General features: G+C 36.0%; 1 protein-coding gene across 1 annotated transcript in view; it reads left to right on the plus strand.

The window, feature by feature from the left end:
• KLHL1 (kelch like family member 1) overlaps positions 1-18,470 on the plus strand; it is a 362,820-nt gene that overhangs the window by 207,074 nt on the left and 137,276 nt on the right. Inside the window, exon 5 of the mRNA XM_077855417.1 lies at positions 14,709-14,921. Coding sequence (XP_077711543.1) covers positions 14,709-14,921 — 213 coding nt within the window. The remainder of the gene's footprint in view (positions 1-14,708; positions 14,922-18,470) is intronic.

Raw genomic sequence — 18,470 nt, forward strand, 5'->3', positions numbered from 1 at the left:
ACTATAAATAGTGTGTACAGTTGAAAGAAGGGGACAAACAGCCTGGTCAAATGTGCAAGGCAAATGAGAAGTACTGTTTCATAAAATTTCCCAAGTAGAATTAGAACTCTTGGCCAGAGTCTGGTGGTAGGACAGCTTTTACATGCAGTTTTGGCAGCTTCTGATAGAAGTGGCAGTCCACAGGTCCCATTTAGGATGTTATCTGAATTTCCTTGGACTGTCCTCCATGGATCCCAGCAAATTTGCTTGCTCTGGGACAAGAACAATTCATTCTCAATGTTTAGCTGACAAACGTGGCCTGTCCATTGGATATGTTCCCTTTTTGTGTGTAATGAACTTTCTGGTGAATATCCACATGGTTAACAGAAAGCCTATTGGTTGGTAACAGATCCAATTGTATGGAATTCTCTCGTCTCCAGAGAGGAGGTGAGAATGCCTCTTGTATATGCCAGTCTGAGGCTTGTCAGTGACCTTACCATACAACCAGGCTATTAACCATAGCCCATGATTCAGTGAAATCAACATGAAACATTTGCTGTGTGGCCTGGACAGCCATCTATACCCCATGTAACTCTGCCTGTTGTTCCACATGTCTTTTAATGCACTAATTAAGGGACAGATCTCTCAGGTTGGGTGCAGCCACACATCATTCTGTCCCAGTAGAACTTTACTGGAAAGAGAGCCAGGCCTGTGCACAGTCCAGGGAGGTCTCTATCTCTGAGTTCCCACTGGGCCAGTGGAGATAGTGGCTTCTCTGTTGATATGCCCAAATGTTAGATGCGGATTCCTGAGACCAACACATGAAGTTGCAAGACTCTAGTTAGGCCAAGTTTCACCCCATCCTGTATGTACTATTTCCACTTCACTAGAGGAGATCTCTGAGCTTCCTCTACCAGACAAATTGAGTCCTTTGTTCAGATGTGTGACATTATTGGGATATCTGGTAGTAAAACTACTTCACAGCAATGAGTCATGTGCTCCCAATCTACTGAAGCCCAATAACAGGCCAATAATTGCCCTTCAAAGGCTTTTTCCCTTTTGGCTAACTCCAGGAGCCTACAAGTTCAAAAGCCTGATAGATGCCAGTAACCTGCTACAGTTTCCAACTGTTAGTAGTCTCCAGTTGGCAAACTAAGAGATTGCTGTAACTCAAACAGCAAATGTAGATTGGTAGGGCCCAGAAGAAGGGTAGACTAAGTGGCTGAGTAGAAAGCCTCTAGAGCATCCTATTTGTTATGGCCCCACTCAAAGGCAGTAGCTTTTCTGGTAACCCAATAGATGGGTACCATCAGAACTACTTTATGGGGATGTGAGAGCCCTAGTAGCCAAAGAAGCCCAACAGTTACTGGGATTCTTTTTTAATTTGCCAGAGCAAAAAAGTCAAAAGCTTGGCACTACTCTCCCCTAGAATGAGACATCATGCTCTTTCCCAGATTTACCAAGGAATATCACTTGGGTTGTGCATCTTTGTAACTAGTTTGTGTTAATGACCCACTTGTGCTGCCATGTATAAGTCAATAGGGCTCCCAGTCCTTCTTGGACAGTGCCCTTGTCTTAGCCCACCAGGAGAACATCATCAACATAGCAGGTTAGTTCTCTCAGTACAAAACTTTCTCCAAATTACGGCCTACGATAAACGACAGAATTTGGGTAGCCTTGTGGAAGGACATGAAAGGTGTTTTGTGATCCATTCCACATAAAGACAAATTGAACTGAATCATCCATGTAGAAAACAATATTGAATAAAGCACTTGCAACATCAGTTGCCACATACCAAGTTCTGTTAGCTTGGGCAATATTAGCCTCTATGACAGTTACCATGCTAGGTACTGCTGGTACTAAAGGCAGTATCATAGCACCCAGCTACCTACAAATAAAGGTAAATATTGGGGCTTTGCACATAGGCCACATAGGGGTAATGAGTGAAGAAATAGTCTTACAGAGAACTTCGGTTTTCTAAAGCTTAGTTATAAGGATAGCTACTTCTTTTTCCTCTCTGAACAGCAGATATTGCTTTGGGGAGGCAATGTCCCAAGGAACTAGAAATAAGATTAGTTCATAGGCTTCCACATGCCCCACTAAGAGGGCCCATTAGGGATTGGGGGCAGAAGTGAGCAGGAGAACATGTAGATAATACATCTATACCAACAGTACATTCAATAGTGAGATTCATAACAATAGAAGTTGTAGGGAACCAAAGGGATCTATTCATAGACAAGGCTGAACAAGGACTTCTTGGTGGTGACCTTAGATCTCAAACTGGAGAGCATCATTTGTTTCTCCCATCCTGGTGCCAGGTGTTACAAATATCAAAGCCACCTGTCGTACTGGTAAACAAAGAGGCTGAAAAGTCCATTCTCTCCCATCGCCCCATTAAAACCTGACTTTGACATAGGGCTTCCTCTGAAGAGACAGGGAACCTTAGCCTAACTCCTAGTCTTATTTAGTTTTGAAAGTCAGCCTAGAGGTCCTTGTAAAAGTTGACAGGGCTCTCTAATTCATCTCCAGACTCATTGGAGCGGGGAGTGGATAGGACTTGTGTCATTCACAGGGGCCATCATGAAGTAGATTCTATTAGGCCACTCAGCTGTGAATTCTTTGATGGGAAGCACTCCAATATCTTCCTTTGAGATCCCATTATTGAACAATCAGACTCAGAGATCTCTTGGAAAAGTCCCTTACTCAGGTCACCCAAAGGGAGTTTGGAGTTACCACTCTTATGATGTTCTTTCTGCTTTATCAAGTCTTGGCTGATTTGTCCTTGACTACTTTTTGCATTCTGAGAAATTTGTCAGGTACCAGTCACAATAGTTACAATTCAATTAATCTGACCTCATGAGGGGGTTTATATACACTCTTTAATCAAATGGAGTACCATGGACAAATTCTAGAAAACTGAGTCTGGTTAATAATTTTATCACCTGCTCTTCCAACACCATCACTGTAAACCCAAAGGACAACCAAGGGTGGCTGCTATACCCTTTGCAGCAACCTCATCACAGTGAGCTTGCCAAAGCTCAAATAGCCATCAGCTGAGAAAGGAGAAGGTCTCAGGTGTGCATGCCCTCTCATAGCACCTTCTTCCTCCTCCTTAGACAAAATCAAAGCACTCTAGTGAGTGGGGTCGTTAGTGGTACATCTCAACATCCCAAGAGACACCACTGTCCCTCGCTATGTTTAATGAGATTACTTCCTTCATTTTGACAGCAAACTAAGTCTCAAAAGTTTCATGAGCTACCAGATGAAATGATCTTGAAGGGGCTTTCCACACTTTCCACTAACATCATAAGCCTAATTACTTACTGCATTGCCAGAAGTCTGGTGTGCCAGGCACCTGTCTAGGGCTAACTTAGAGCTTTATCTGGTGCAACTCAGCCTGTTTCCATATAGAAATTCTCTGGGATGCCAAAGTATATAGGCTATGTGAGGTATGAACATCTAACTTTTCATGGTAGTACTTGTCTCTTTTACTGCATCTTATTTATAAAATATAATATTCCATGAAATTATGTTTGGCAGCAACTTTCATATTTAATGCATTGTATGTAAATATACATATTGTAATGTAGCTAATGCTTCTTTTATTTGCTGAGAGATAAATTCATGGTGTGAACTAAGTTACTTGGCAAACTGAAGGAAAATTTATTATACATTTATATAACTTGTAAGGGGATCATCCCCTTTATTCCAATTATTTTACATAAAGTCTACTATTCATTTTCATTTTACAGTTTTCTTGGGAAGAATTTTTATGGCTTGCTTTTGATTTTACCTGATTTTTTTGACAATGATTACAGTTATGTCTGGTGTTTAAAAATTTTAAAATAGGTTAAATATAAGAGAATATACTATGCTGTGATTTTTAATGTTGTTTGTAAGCAACTGGTAAATTAGTCCACCCCAGAAGGAAAATAGTCTAAATTATTTTATTAAGCAATAAATGAATGCAAAATTATAATTAAAATTTTACATGATTCTATAGAGACCATTTAAACCTTAAGATTGCAAAATTGTAATGTATTCTTTTTTGCAGAATGCTAATGCTGTTTTTAACTGCAAACTAATCAATTTGGTTATGTAAGTAATTTCTATACTCACTGTTTCCTTTTTTTCTGCACATACTTTTTACCCCAACTGTCTGGCTATTTTAGATTATGCATATAACAGGCTTTCCTGGTGAATCGCTTATGCTTACAAACATAAGAACAAAAGACTATATAAATACAGGATGACAAAGCAATCCTTTTTGGTCCTGAAAAAAATTATTTTCTGTTACAATAAGGGATAAGCACAGAATGAGAACTACTGAATACAATATACATTCTTATGCACCAAAGAAGACTCTTTGTCAATTTTCTGCAAGATATCCTCTCAAGGAAGACATAAATATTATCTTGTGTTAAAATTCTGTTTTATTAGCAAAGTTGTATAGGATCGTTATTTTTATGTTTTTATGATGTATTATAACTCCTTTAAGAAAATGTTTGGGACAGTTGGGTGGCTCAGCGGTTGAGCATCTGCCTTGGGTGTGATCCTGGAGTCCTGGATGGAGTCCCACATTGGGCTCCCTGCATGGAGACTGCTTCTCTCTCTACCTATGTCTCTGCCTCTTCTCTCCGTGTCTATCATTAATAAATAAATAAAATCTTTTTAAAAAAAGAAAAAAAATTATGTGATCAAGTGTCCTGGACACTTTGATGCAGTGAAAAGAAACAACTCTGAATTTACAGGTATGCTGATTGCCTCCTGATTTAATTGGCAATGATACCATTTTTCCCATGGGCTGGCACAAATATGTGCCTCATAAAGATTGTGTGGAGATTATCACGTTCCTCCTAATTTTTCCATCTGCTGCCATTCTCAATGATTTCTATAAGAGATCTACAAGAAACTAGGGAAATACTGATGCAGAGCAATTTATGAAGGAAGGGGCGGCAGAAAGGTTTGGGTTCAACCAAGGAGTAAATGTACTTAACAGTAAATCATAAAAATCACTATTATGACTAATAATTGACGCATGCATAGTGTTACACTGTTTGTGAAGCATTTAATATGTTTGGAAATGGTTAGTTACTTTTCTGTTAAACCCCCCCCAAAAAAGGAAGAACAATTTGGCTGACTGAGCTTCTTTTCTGGATAGAGAAGTTTATAAATGACTTGTACATGTTCACTTCCTCCTTCTACAAATTAGTAGATAATATATATTGCATATTTATGTTTTTGAACAGTACATTTCCAGTATCAAAAGAAGACCAAATTATTTATTTTTTTTAAAGATTTTATTTATTTATTCATGATAGTTACACAGAGAGAGACAGAGAGGCAGATACACAGGCAGAGGGAGAAGCAGGCTCCATGCAGGGAGCCCGACGTGGGATTCGATCCCAGGCCTCCAGGATCGTGCCCCGAGCCAAAGGCAGGCGCCAAACCGCTGCGCCACCCAGGGATCCCAGAAGACCAAATTATTACAAGGGTTAGAGTCCCATGAAAATAATTGTTTAGTTTGCATAACATTGTTAAGTTTAGGAATTATTTCCTTAGCTCAATGTACTCAAAAGCAAATCAGAAAAGATTTACAGACTAGGTGTTGTAAAACCCATTTTCAAAGTTAGGAGATGATATTTTGGAATAAAGAAGTGTCTTTGCCTAGGAAGTCCTGACCAGAGAGTATTTGAATGGGATGTTTCTCCAGTCCTTCTTAATGAATAATTATTGCTCTTTCCACTATAATTTCTAAATTATCTTACCTCTCTATAGCAACATTTTGTCAGAAAAGACAAAGTTATAATATATGAATCACATATATGACTTATAATATATAAACCACATATTTATATGAATAATATAACTAAAATTATATTTTGTCCTATATCTAGAAAGATGGCCATAAGAAATAAATTCTGATACTAGACACAGTTTTGGAATTGTAACAAAATGCTTCATTTTAACATTGGTACTCTAATATTTTTTGGGGAAAAAAAATGCCACCAATGAAGTAATCACACCTAATAGATGGGAAATAATTAATAAAGAAAACTTGCAACTGTTCACTTTAGTTTGGCAGATTTGGATCTCAATCATTTTCCTGTAGCTAAAGAAAACTCAGAAGAAAGTATATGTATATATATATACTAAAACATGTGTGGCCATTACAATATACTGTTATATTAAAGAAGGGTCTGATATATAATCCAAATATATAAAGAATTATATTCCAAGTCATCTCATAAGCACTGACAAAACTGACAAAAAAAAAATCTATACACACTGTCAACTCTTTGAACATTTCTTTCATTTGGTTGATTATCTAAATAATAGTAGCTAGATATGAGTGTGTATGTTTACATATATATATATACATGTGATTGAAATTAGATTTTTATCAATGATTGTTTAGTATTTGTTTTCCTGCATTTACTTGGAAAAGGTCCTTGGGAAAGATTAAAAAGTTGTATGCAAATAAACAACACAGAGTCTGTATGAATATTTTTTATTTTTATTTTATTGTTCTCATTGCTGAAGGAATAAAGAGACGAATGCAGGTATTTCAGGGGAGATTCAGCAAAGATTGTATCTTCCGCTGTAGCATTGTTCTCTGGTTTTGAAGATTAAGATCCTTTAGAAGATTAAAGAATGATAATTCTTTAGCCTTTAAAAAGTATGATAGAAGAGAGAAAAAATAGAATCCTCAATGTTTGAATAACTGGTCAAGAGAATAAATAACAGATCTGCCTTGGAATTAATGTCAGAAAATTATAAGAAGGAAGATTTTACTTCAAAATGAGGACAATTTTCTGATAGGGCTATTCAAAAATGATGTAGGTTTTCTTTTTTTTTTTTTAATTTATTTTTTATTGGTGTTCAATTTACTAACATACAGAATAACCCCCAGTGCCCGTCACCCATTCACTCCCACCCCCCGCCCTCCTCCCCTTCTACCACCCCTAGTTCGTTTCCCAGAGTTAGGAGTCTTTACGTTCTGTCTCCCTTTCACTATTATTTATATTCCCCAAATGAATGAGAACATATAATGTTTGTCCTTCTCCGACTGACTTACTTCACTCAGCATAATACCCTCCAGTTCCATCCACGTTGAAGCAAATGGTGGGTATTTGTCATTTCTAATAGCTGAGTAATATTCCATTGTATACATAAACCACATCTTCTTTATCCATTCATCTTTCGTTGGACACCGAGGCTCCTTCCACAGTTTGGCTATCATGGCCATTGCTGCTAGAAACATCGGGGTGCAGGTGTCCCGGCGTTTCATTGCATTTGTATCTTTGGGGTAAATCCCCAACAGTGCAATTGCTGGGTCGTAGGACAGGTATATTTTTAACTCTTTGAGGAACCTCCACACAGTTTTCCAGAGTGGCTGCACCAGGTCACATTCCCACCAACAGTGTAAGAGGGTTCCCTTTTCTCCGCATCCTCTCCAACATTTGTTGTTTCCTGCCTTGTTAATTTTCCCCATTCTCACTGGTGTGAGGTGGGATCTCATTGTGGTTTTGATTTGTATTTCCCTGATGGCAAGTGATGCAGAGCATTTTCTCATGTGTGATGTAGGTTTTCTTAATGGAGTAATTCCCATCATTGAAAATACTCACTGTGCGATGGGCAGCCCGGGTGGCTCCGTGGTTTAGCGCCACTTTCAGCCCAGGGCCTGATCCTGGAGACCTGGAATTGAGTCCCATGTCAGGCTCCCTGCATGGAGCCTGCTTCTCGCTCTGTGTCTGTGTCGGTGTCTGTGACTGTATCTGTGTCTGTCTGTCTCTCATGAATAAATAAACAAAATCTTAAAAAAAAAAAATAGTCACTGGGTGAGCAGAGCACAGAGAAGCACATGGAATATACATTAAACTAAGTGTCTTTAAAGATAGTTTCCAATTTGAGATTATATGAGGACATAGAAATTCCCATCTGTAATCCTGGTAGATAATGATATGAGAATCAGACCATGTGCTATCAATATTTCTTTGGTGCTCTGTAAATCTAGGATTGCATGAAAAACATTTCCTTGTCTTGGAAATTGCTATTCCAGAATGGAAAGGTGTGTGTCTCCTAACTGAAACTCCTCCTTGACCTTCCTTATTCCACTTTCATTCTTTACCTTTGACTCCATTAAATCCCCCATTTTTTCCCTTCTCATTAGAAAATATGTTTCTTAGGAGCCAGAACTTTCCCTTTTTTAGTCTCAGTGGTTTTAGTAGCATAAATATACTAGGCAGAAAAAAAAAAAAAAACTTGATAATGACTTATGGACCAAATAATCAGTAAAGAAAATAAGGAAGTTAAAGAAAATGTAAATGTAGGCAATACATTTAACAATAGCAGACTAAAGTGAAGGGTAGGCTCAGATGCCTAATAGTAATGGCTAATGCTTCTCTAATGCTTGCTCAGTGTCAGATACTTGACTGAGAACAGTAAATTTAATTTAATCTTCGCACTTAATCCTCACAACAGTGCTTTACAATGGATACTATTTTTAACCCATTTACAGACAAAAAAAAAAAAAAAAACTTTTTAATCACACACCAGTGGATAGCAGGGTTGGGATCTAAATCCTGACCAACTGTCCAAGTCAGTGTTAATATGTTGACTCTCCATAATCACCATGACACATCATGGAACTCAGATATATCAAGAAAAAGGTGGAAACAGGTTCAGGTGAACACTTAAGAATCAGTGCATACATATTGCACAGATCAAAGTAAGACAGTAAGTCTAAATTAGATGAACAAAGGAGAACCAGAAGGGGAACCTAATAAAGTATAGACAGTCCAGGTAATGAAATAGGACAAAAGACTGAATCCCCAGACCTACCTTGACTGTGTATCCAGCCTTTGCATTCTTATCTGTAAAATAACAAGTTGTGACTATCTCTTAATGAGTCTCTGTTCCCTTTAAAGTCTGAGATAGGGATCCCTGGGTGGCGCAGTGGTTTAGCGCCTGCCTTTGGCCCAGGGCGCGATCCTGGAGACCCGGGATCGAATCCCACGTCGGGCTCCCGGTGCATGGAGCCTGCTTCTCCCTCTGCCTGTGTCTCTACCTCTCTCTCTCTCTGTGTGACTATCATAAAAAAAAAATTAAAAAAAAGTCTGAGATAGTATTCAAGAGTTGAGGCAGCAACTTTAACACAAGTATTAAAAATAAAAAATTCAGAGAAGGCAAATAATCAAAAGCCCAGGAAAATTGGTTTTAACCTGAAAGGGTTAGTCCTGACATCAATATATCAGTATAGCAACTTTAAGGTAGCTGATACAAGAAGCCTTTGATAACTGGAATAAGTGTCTCTCCCCAACTTGCTCGTTTAGAAAATTTAAATGCTAGAGGCATAGAAAGATAGATAGATGGTAGATAGATAGAGGGATGATAGATAGATGATAGATAGATAGATAGATAGATAGATAGATAGATAGATCGATCTGGATACTAACAGGAGATCACTTTTTCCTGTCCCTCACACTCCTTTGGATCATTAGAAACCTAATATTTCTCAAAGGCACCATTCCATAAAATAAAGAGCCTAGCAATTATAATGTAAAAGACTGGGAATAATTATCATACTTTCTTAAGTTTATGTGAGAGTCTTTAACATAACTTTTTTTTTTTTTTACTTTCTTTTATGATATTTATTTCCCTAAGGCTGCCATAACAATGTATTTAAAGCTGGATAACTTAAAACAACAGAAAATTTCTCTTATAGTTCAGACTAAAAATCTGAAATCAAGATGTCAGCAGAGCCATGCTCTCTCTGGAGTTTCTAGGGAAAAATTCTTCCTTGCCTTTTCCAACTTTTGGTGGTTCCTAGCAATCCTTGGCATTCCTTAACTTTTTTGGCAGCATGGCTTTTACCTTCATGTGGCCTTCTTCCTTCTGTGTCACCCCTGTCTTCACATAGTGTTCTCATCACTGTAGGCCTGTTTCTGTCATTTACCACACCAGTAATTGGATGAGGGCCCACTCTAATCCAGGATGGCCTTAATTTAGCTTAACTAATTACATCTGCAATGACCCTATTTCCAAATAAGGCCACATTATCAGGTTCCAAGTGAATATGAAGTTTTGGTATACACTACTCAATCTGGTACATGATGTAACTTCTGCTTTGGAAATCAAGATATGTATTTTTCAACTTTGTCCCTGACAATAGTAGAATCATGCATATATCAGAAACTCTCAAAAATTTCCTTGCAAAGGATGCAAGGAATTATAATTTTAGAATTCAGACGTTAGACCCAAAATTTACATTTTCATTCTTATATAATAAACCTTAACCAGAGGATGTAGCCAATTCTCAGCCTCAAATTTTCATTTTTCCATTTATTTGGTAGTATGAGCCTCCTAAGAATTCCTCTTTCTAACCAATAACTTTTTAGATGGGCAATTAAATGAATTCCATAGGCTCCAGTGATTTGGAATCAAGCCAGAGATTCTGTGGTGATCTGGAGGATTAACCTTCCCAACATAATGTTGGAAGCAGTGATTAGGAGCTTCTTCTAACTGACTTCTGGTCACAAAGTGCAAGATGGTGAAATAGTTTTAACCCAGTAGACATTCATAACAGAGCAGTATCTTTGAGTTAACCATAATAGTGTATAATATATTGTATTTGTAGTAGCTGTTAATGAAGTAAACAACATTAAAATTTATGTTAAAGTTATTTGAACATTAATAAAATATTTTACTACAATTTAATACCCAGATTTTAAACTAAATTGATAACTAAAATATGATAATTGAATGCACTTCCTTATATTCCACTTAATATTATCATTAATTGTTAGCTTTTAAAATGATGTAGAAAAATAAACTTCTGGGGATCCCTGGGTGGCTCAGCGATTTAGCGCCTGCCTTGGGCTCAGGGCATGATCCTGGAGTCTCAGGATCGAGTCCCACATCAGGCTCCTTGCATGGAGCCTACTTTTACCTCTGCTTGTGTCCCTGCCTCTCTTTCTCTCTGTATCTCTCATGAATAAATAAATAAAATCTTAAAAAAATAATAAAAATAAACTTCCACTGGAATTTCAAATTGAATAATTACTACTCATTAATATATAGCCAATAATAAGATAAGAGAAAAACAATAATATAATTAAGGGAGAGAAGAAAATTAATATTAGAAAATGTTTATGTCAAATTCAGGAAATAGCTAAATAAAAATGGTAAGAAAATTCTGTTTAGAATAAAACAAAATTGTGAATTTTTTTGTAGCTACCAAAATTATTTTAAAGTATTATGAAATAGAAAAAGTAGACAGTAGACAGTAGAATTTAGCCTTGTAATTAATAAAGATTGTTTGTGTCTTATGTAGTGGCAACTTAAGTTTGATGCTAAAATCTTTCTTTATAATAAATATTTCAATCTATGTATAAAAATATATGTATACATATATTCCCATTTAATGGAGAGACTGTCAAAGTTTTAGAATAAATTTATTCCATTATATGGTCTAAATTATCCTTTCAATATTATTTCTCATAATTTCTCTGTGCTCATTCTTAATCAAATTGACATTCCATATATGGTACTTTATACTATATTACCTGCTATTATGCCTTTGTTTATATACTTTCCCTTAGCCATAACACTATATCTATCCATTTTCCATTTTCTAATTTACTCTCCTACCTAGTGTTCTAGGTCCATTTGAAAACCCTGCTTTTCTGAGTTGACAAGTCATTTTATAAGCACTGCACATTTTATAGGTGTCCCATGTGTGGTAAGCTTTTTGATGCAAATCCATTTTGTTCTTACTGCAATTATCCAGGACCATATGTTAAGTGTTCAGTAAATCTATATAGAATGAATTATTGAATAAATTTAAAGTTATTGTACAAAAGGTAAACAGGCCAAAGAATTTTGATGCCTCTCACTACTTGATCTTCTCACACAAGGAGTTACCAGGGGTACACAAGCAGTGTTAAGGAAAGTAGTGTGAATTTACATTTTTCTTTAGTGAATATAACATAATGAAATTAAAACAATCAAGTTCCAGAAAATAGATTGCAAAAAACAGGAAAATATCAGGCAAGATATCACGAAAAGGAGACTTGATGGAGAAAACAAACAAGAGCAAAGAGAACTTTAGAACGCTAAAATACATAAAGAAAAAATAATAAACAATATAATATATGGGACAGTATGAAAAATCCAATAATCTGATATTAGCTCCTAATGTCCAGTTTATTTATAGCAGTTTTTACAAACCACGTAGCTAATTCCCCAAAATGTAGTATGGCTTGCAAAGATATAAAATTAAAAGAATATGCTCTAAAAAAGATGTAGGGATAAAAGAAAAAAAATCTGCTGTAGGGCTATTAAATGAAACTATTATTGGAGCTGTCTAAAAAAGAAATCATACTATAAAGGACTATTACCTTCTTAACAGATAGATTTCAATTTAACTCTAAGTTTTCTAGAAGCCAAATAAAAAGAGAAATCTGATCAATTTCATAATTTACAACATCCATGATAAAAGCAAACCAATTTACTCAGGAGAAGTGCAATTATTCTCGCTACTAAAACCTGCAAGAAATTTCTCCCAAGGGTCATCATAAAGAGGCTGCTGTAAAATATAACAAAATATGCCTTAAACAATATCTTTGATAGACACCACTAAGAGTTTAATAGACCTGCTTTTTTATCGTACCCCATACTATATACTGATGGTTTAGCTATACAGTTCTGTGTGTAGTTTAACAGAGGCATAGATTTTTCAGTAACTGGAAAATAGATGGACAAGAAATCTTTCAAAGATTCTCCAAAAACATCTTTATCTTACCATAGTTCTTTAGAGAAACTTGGTGGCACTACATCTCAGAACACTCAATTGGTTAATTCAGTTAATAGATATTGGATACCTATAATTTACATAGAATTTGTGTTAGGCACAGAGGGAACACAGGGAACAAAATTTTCTAGGACATCAGCTATTCTGTGATGTCCATCAAATATGGCATATGACCTGAACGAAACTAAAAGCTGAGATTCTTTTGTGACAGCTGAAGGCACTTCAAGCCTTGGATTCAGTTCCAAGGATAACACTCAAAAGGTGGATCAGGTCTCTTTTAGAAAATAAGTTGGGTCTTCTCTGACATACAGAGTAATGGGCATTTGCTGAGCCTTCTATTCAGCTTTAGTCATAATGCCTTTGTGGGAAAATATCTAGTTGAATCTGTTTCAGGTTTTTTTTTCCTACACTATGCATGTATTGAGATTTCTACCACAACAGTGGCTTTTAAACTATTCTCTGAAAAACCTTAATTATATCTTCCTTGGAATTGAGAATGGGGGATTGGTGGAACAATAGAGGCAGCCAGTCAGATCTGTCTTCTTTAACCATATATCAGCCAACAAACCCTCTCTGCTAGAATATCAGAAGGGTTTTGGCAAGTCATTTTTACACTTGATCTTAGCCAAAAGGCCGAGAAGCGATGGCAAGTCATTTTTAAAGTGTGTTTGAAAAACACTGCACCGCTCTGTTGTACTATTTCCAAAATTTTATTTGTCTCCACAAATATTACCAACACATCCAATTCAATAAATATGTACTGTTCACCTGTAATGTTCCAGGATCTAGATATGCCATGTTAAGGTGTCTGTTCCAAGGAGCTTAAAGTTTGAGTTAAGACCCCTAAGGGCACTGAAGATTAGGCCTCAGTTTGGTAACTGCTATCTCAGGGATAGAAATACCACCCACTGAGCACGCATGGTGAATGGGGTAGCCAGATTCCATTCGAGTGAACAGAGGACTCGAGAAACCCGTATATCACAAATTGCTTTTGAGTTGAGTCTTTAAAAATGTCAGAAATTAGGAAAAAGTGGATATAAGTCATTTTAAGCAATAGATGAGTGAGAGGGGACATGTCTGACAGGATGGCAAATGGAAAGATTAAGTAACTGTGACTAGAACACATGTAAGGTTAAGAAATATAGTCTTAGACTCAGGAAGATGTCAGATCATAAAGAAGTAGTGTACTTCACCAAGAGATTTGAACCAAAAGACAAAGGAGACCAAACTAAAGCAAGCCATGATATTTATGTGGTAGAACAATTATTCTAGCATTATTATAGAGGATACAGTAAAGAGGCTAAGAATAGAGTCAGGCAGGGTAATTAGAAGGTTATGGCAGCAATCTGGAAGAAAATAAATGGGAATCTAAATTAAGCCAGAGAAATTGTCATGAGAGGAGGAAGTTTTGAGAGATAATAAAAGGGTGGAACATATGTGCTTTTGTGACTTCTATAGCCTATCTGTCCTGTTTTTCCCTTCTAAATAAATAGTGATGCATCTTATAATGTTACTTATCTCTATGTAATTTCGTTCCCACTTTCTGATTCATGTATATGTAGTCAAGCTTTAAAAAATTTGAAATGCTATTCTTTTCATGTTCACCAAACCTTACATAGCAGTCCACTTGAAACTTGAACATTTAATCACTTAGTACACTCTGCCTGCATTACAAAGCTCAACATTATAATCCTCCAGTTATTACAAGATCTGTGCTGTCTCTGATACATTTACACTTCAATTACAATTACAATGCTTTCATTTTAACAGCTTCTAGTTTCTGAAGGATTAAGTCTCAAGGATTATGTTATAATGAGAACAAAGGTTATTGACGACTTCTCATTTCATTCTGAGATGCTTTCCCAGCTAAATCAAAGTGAAGCCAAATTTATTCCAAGATGTTTTCTCCCTGCAGGAAAACATAATGGAAGTTATGAGAAATCAAGAGTTTTTACTGCTTCCAGCTGAGGAGCTCCATAAACTCCTGGCCAGTGATGATGTAAATGTTCCTGACGAAGAAACTATCTTCCATGCATTAATGATGTGGGTCAAGTATGACATGCAGAGGAGATGCAATGACTTGAGTATGCTTCTAGCCTTTATAAGACTGCCGCTGCTTCCACCACAGGTAATTGTATGTGATGCTGTATTAATAGTTATTATGTTCTAAAAAGCTCTATATTAAAAGTAACATCAAAATGTAAATTAAACAATAATAATAATTTAAAATAAAAAAGAATACCCATTAAGCATCTGGTAAAATAGTAATGTTCAATTTTTATGTTTTATCGTATACACGCACACACATGCACTTGAAGGCAGAAAGTCCAACCACTTCCCAAACTAAGTTTTATGCCTCACTGTTACCATTTTTTTACAATTGTTTAATTATTTAAGAAAAAGTAACATCACAACCCACTTATTACTATTCACATTTTTTTAGTTTTAATCAAATACTCTTTTTAGGAATATGTGGTGATGGAAAATGATGAGTAATGGCTCTGATTCCCATCTCTGCCACATACTGATTCATGCTCATATGACTATGAGAATGTCACTTAATTTCTCTGAGATCCAACTTCTTCACCTATAAAATAAAATTGTACTACCACACAAAGGTTTTGTGAAAAGAAAATTAGACAGCACTTGTAAAGTACTTAATCTAAATACAGTATCTAGAAGATTTTTAAATGTTGCAATTAATTCCCCGCTTCCCTATTTTGAAGATCTATTATCTATCATCTATCTATCTATCTATCTATCTATCTATCTATCTATCTTCTTATCTATCCTAAGATGCAATAATGTGATCATTCTCTGATGAAAATACATTCTTGGGGTATATTCATAGAGTTTTGAAATCTTACAAATAAGACATATTACTTAATGGTACACGGTTATGAAGTAGTAGCATTTAGCAGTTGGAAATATGGAATATTCAATAATTGGAGCTAAGGAGAATCCAGACACCAAGTGAACTAACTGCCTCATTTTACTGATGAGTTATAAGTTATATAGGACAGGTGAACTGGTAAGAACAAGTTCATTCAAATTGTAAGAAGAAGAGTATTTTTCTCTGATTTAGTCTTATGTTTTTACCTTGTCATGTTCCAAAATTATCTATGCACAGCAATGCAATGTTAACCTGGGGTCCTTGAATTCTCAGGCTATCCAGAAATAAGTTTGAAGGTAGCTCTTACCTTGAAATGACAAATACAATTGTAGGTATATACATTTTGTGTGGGAGATGTAAGGGGCCTGTAACATTCACCAGATTCTTCATTTGGATCCATACTACCGTCAATACTTTCACTGATCCATATATTACAAAGAATGTAAAATAGGGAATTAGGACATTGGGAAAGAATGACAGGCAAGTACATGTTAATAAGTGAAATGAGAATTATGATCATATATTAAGATTGCAAAGTTTGAAAAAAACACACTGTACTAAAATTGGGAAAAGAAATGAAGTTTTATAAATAAAGGAATAATTGTGTTTCATTTGGCTGCTGAAATGAATAAAGCAGTAAAGACAGAGGAGAAGAATTTATGGAAGTTCTGCCTAAGCAAATTATATGAGCTTATCTTAACACCAGGATCTTAAAAAGGAAGAAAAATGTGTTTAGGTAACTAAACAATGATTTGTGAATCTAAGCACTGGATTTTTCTGAATCTTCCATTCTAGGTTCTGATGCCAGATATTCTTAGACCCTGGGGATCTTCTCCCAAGATAGAAATGGCCAATGACCACTATTAGGCAATAATAGGTAGATACCCATTAACCAAAGATAGATGCTGTGACAATTGGTACCTTAGACCCCTGCCCACCCATTCCAACTGTATGTTGAAATGTGGGGAGCATGGAGTTAAGCCAGTGGCCAAAAATCATCATGATCAGAAAAAAAATCATAAGTACTAGGAAGTATAACTGAAGAGGCCAAAAATATGACCAGGGCTCAAGCTTTTCATGATATGCTTTTCCTTCATACTCTCTCCCCCTTCTCTTCTGTCATCAAAACTGGGAGATGCTGGGACACCTGGTGGCTCAGTGGTTTAGCGCCTGTCCTCCACCCAGGGGGTGATCCTGGAGTCCCAGGGATTGAGTCCCACATCGGGCTCCCCACATGGAACCTGCTTCTCCCTCTGCTTATGTCTCAGCCTCTCTCTCTCTCTCTCTATGTGTGTGTCTCATGAATAAATAAATAAAATCTTTAAAAAAAAATGGGAGATGCTTTTACCTGTACCTCCATCTATGCTATTCCATCAGAATAGACATGTACATTCTATTGACTTATTTGTTACTAAAGCTACACATTACAAATGGAGTTTTACTTCTTTTTTGGAGCAGCTGCTTTATCTTAGTGAAACAATATTTATTAACATTAAAAAATAAGATATGATTTTTTTTGGTGTAACTAGCTAGTAAAAGACTTTTAAATTAACTCTTATTAGAGTGTTTAATAGTCATAAATACAGCATGTGTCTACTATCTATTTCTCATTTGCCAAATTAGGGATATTGCAAACATTATATATAATTTCAAATTAGATGTGGAGGAAGAAAGAGTAAAACATATTTTCTTTTCATGAAATATTTTGGATATAAGAGGTGTTATTACTTCCTTAACTGATGCTAATGAATTACATGTTATTATAGCATCTTCCATATATTTCTACCCAGATTTTAAAGATTTCTGTGAAAAAAAAAAATGGTGAAGAAAGGAGAGCAGGGGAATATAAACTAACAAGTTTTTATCTCCTTCTTTAGTTACCAAACATAACATACTTTATTTCAATTAATTTCTACATTATGCTTATGTAGTAACTGTTATTATTACCACTTGACTAATGAACAAACTGAGAATCAGCACAGTAGCCATCTTCCTATTAAGCTGCAGAGCTCAGATTGTGCTCTAGATATATGTGACATTATTGTAGTTCTTATTCCACTGAGGGGAAATTACAGTATTTAATTTTGTGATTGGCTTCAGATTTAACTGGATGTCCAACCAGAGTTAAAAAAGAGTTTGATCTAATCTAGGATTTTCTAGCCTTTTACGTGAACTTTCAAAGTGGCTAAGCATCATACATGCCTTCAGAAAAGCTATTATGATGATCAGAAATACTTTTTTCTTGATCCTGGAGCTCTTTTTTTTTTAATTTTTTTTTTTTTTTTTTTTTATTTATGATAGGCACACAGTGAGAGAGAGAGAGGCAGAGACACAGGCAGAGGGAGAAGCAGGCTCCATGCACCGGGAGCCCGATGTGGGATTCGATCCCGGGTCTCCAGGATTGCGCCCTGGGCCAAAGGCAGGCGCCAAACGCTGCGCCACCCAGGGATCCCGATCCTGGAGCTCTTAAATATAGATTTCGCCCTAATATATATTGCTTGTGTGCACACACACACACTCTCTTTTCTTTCTCTCTCGTTATATATGTTTATACATATGTTTAATATATTAATTATATAAAATGCAATATTATATTTTAAAGTACTAGCAGTATTTAAAAGAGAGAGAGTCTCCATTTTCTAGTGAGATAAGAATTTATTTTCAAAAGAAATAGTAAATAGGCTAATTTTTAAATAAAAACTATGGTTATTTGGTGTAGAAAAACATGAGGATATACATTTTGGTAGACAGTATGAATTTCAGTTGAGAAAAGTGGTAAACAAA

This window comes from Canis aureus, chromosome 17, assembly GCF_053574225.1.
Source record: "Canis aureus isolate CA01 chromosome 17, VMU_Caureus_v.1.0, whole genome shotgun sequence".
NCBI classification, from domain to species: Eukaryota; Metazoa; Chordata; class Mammalia; order Carnivora; family Canidae; genus Canis; species Canis aureus.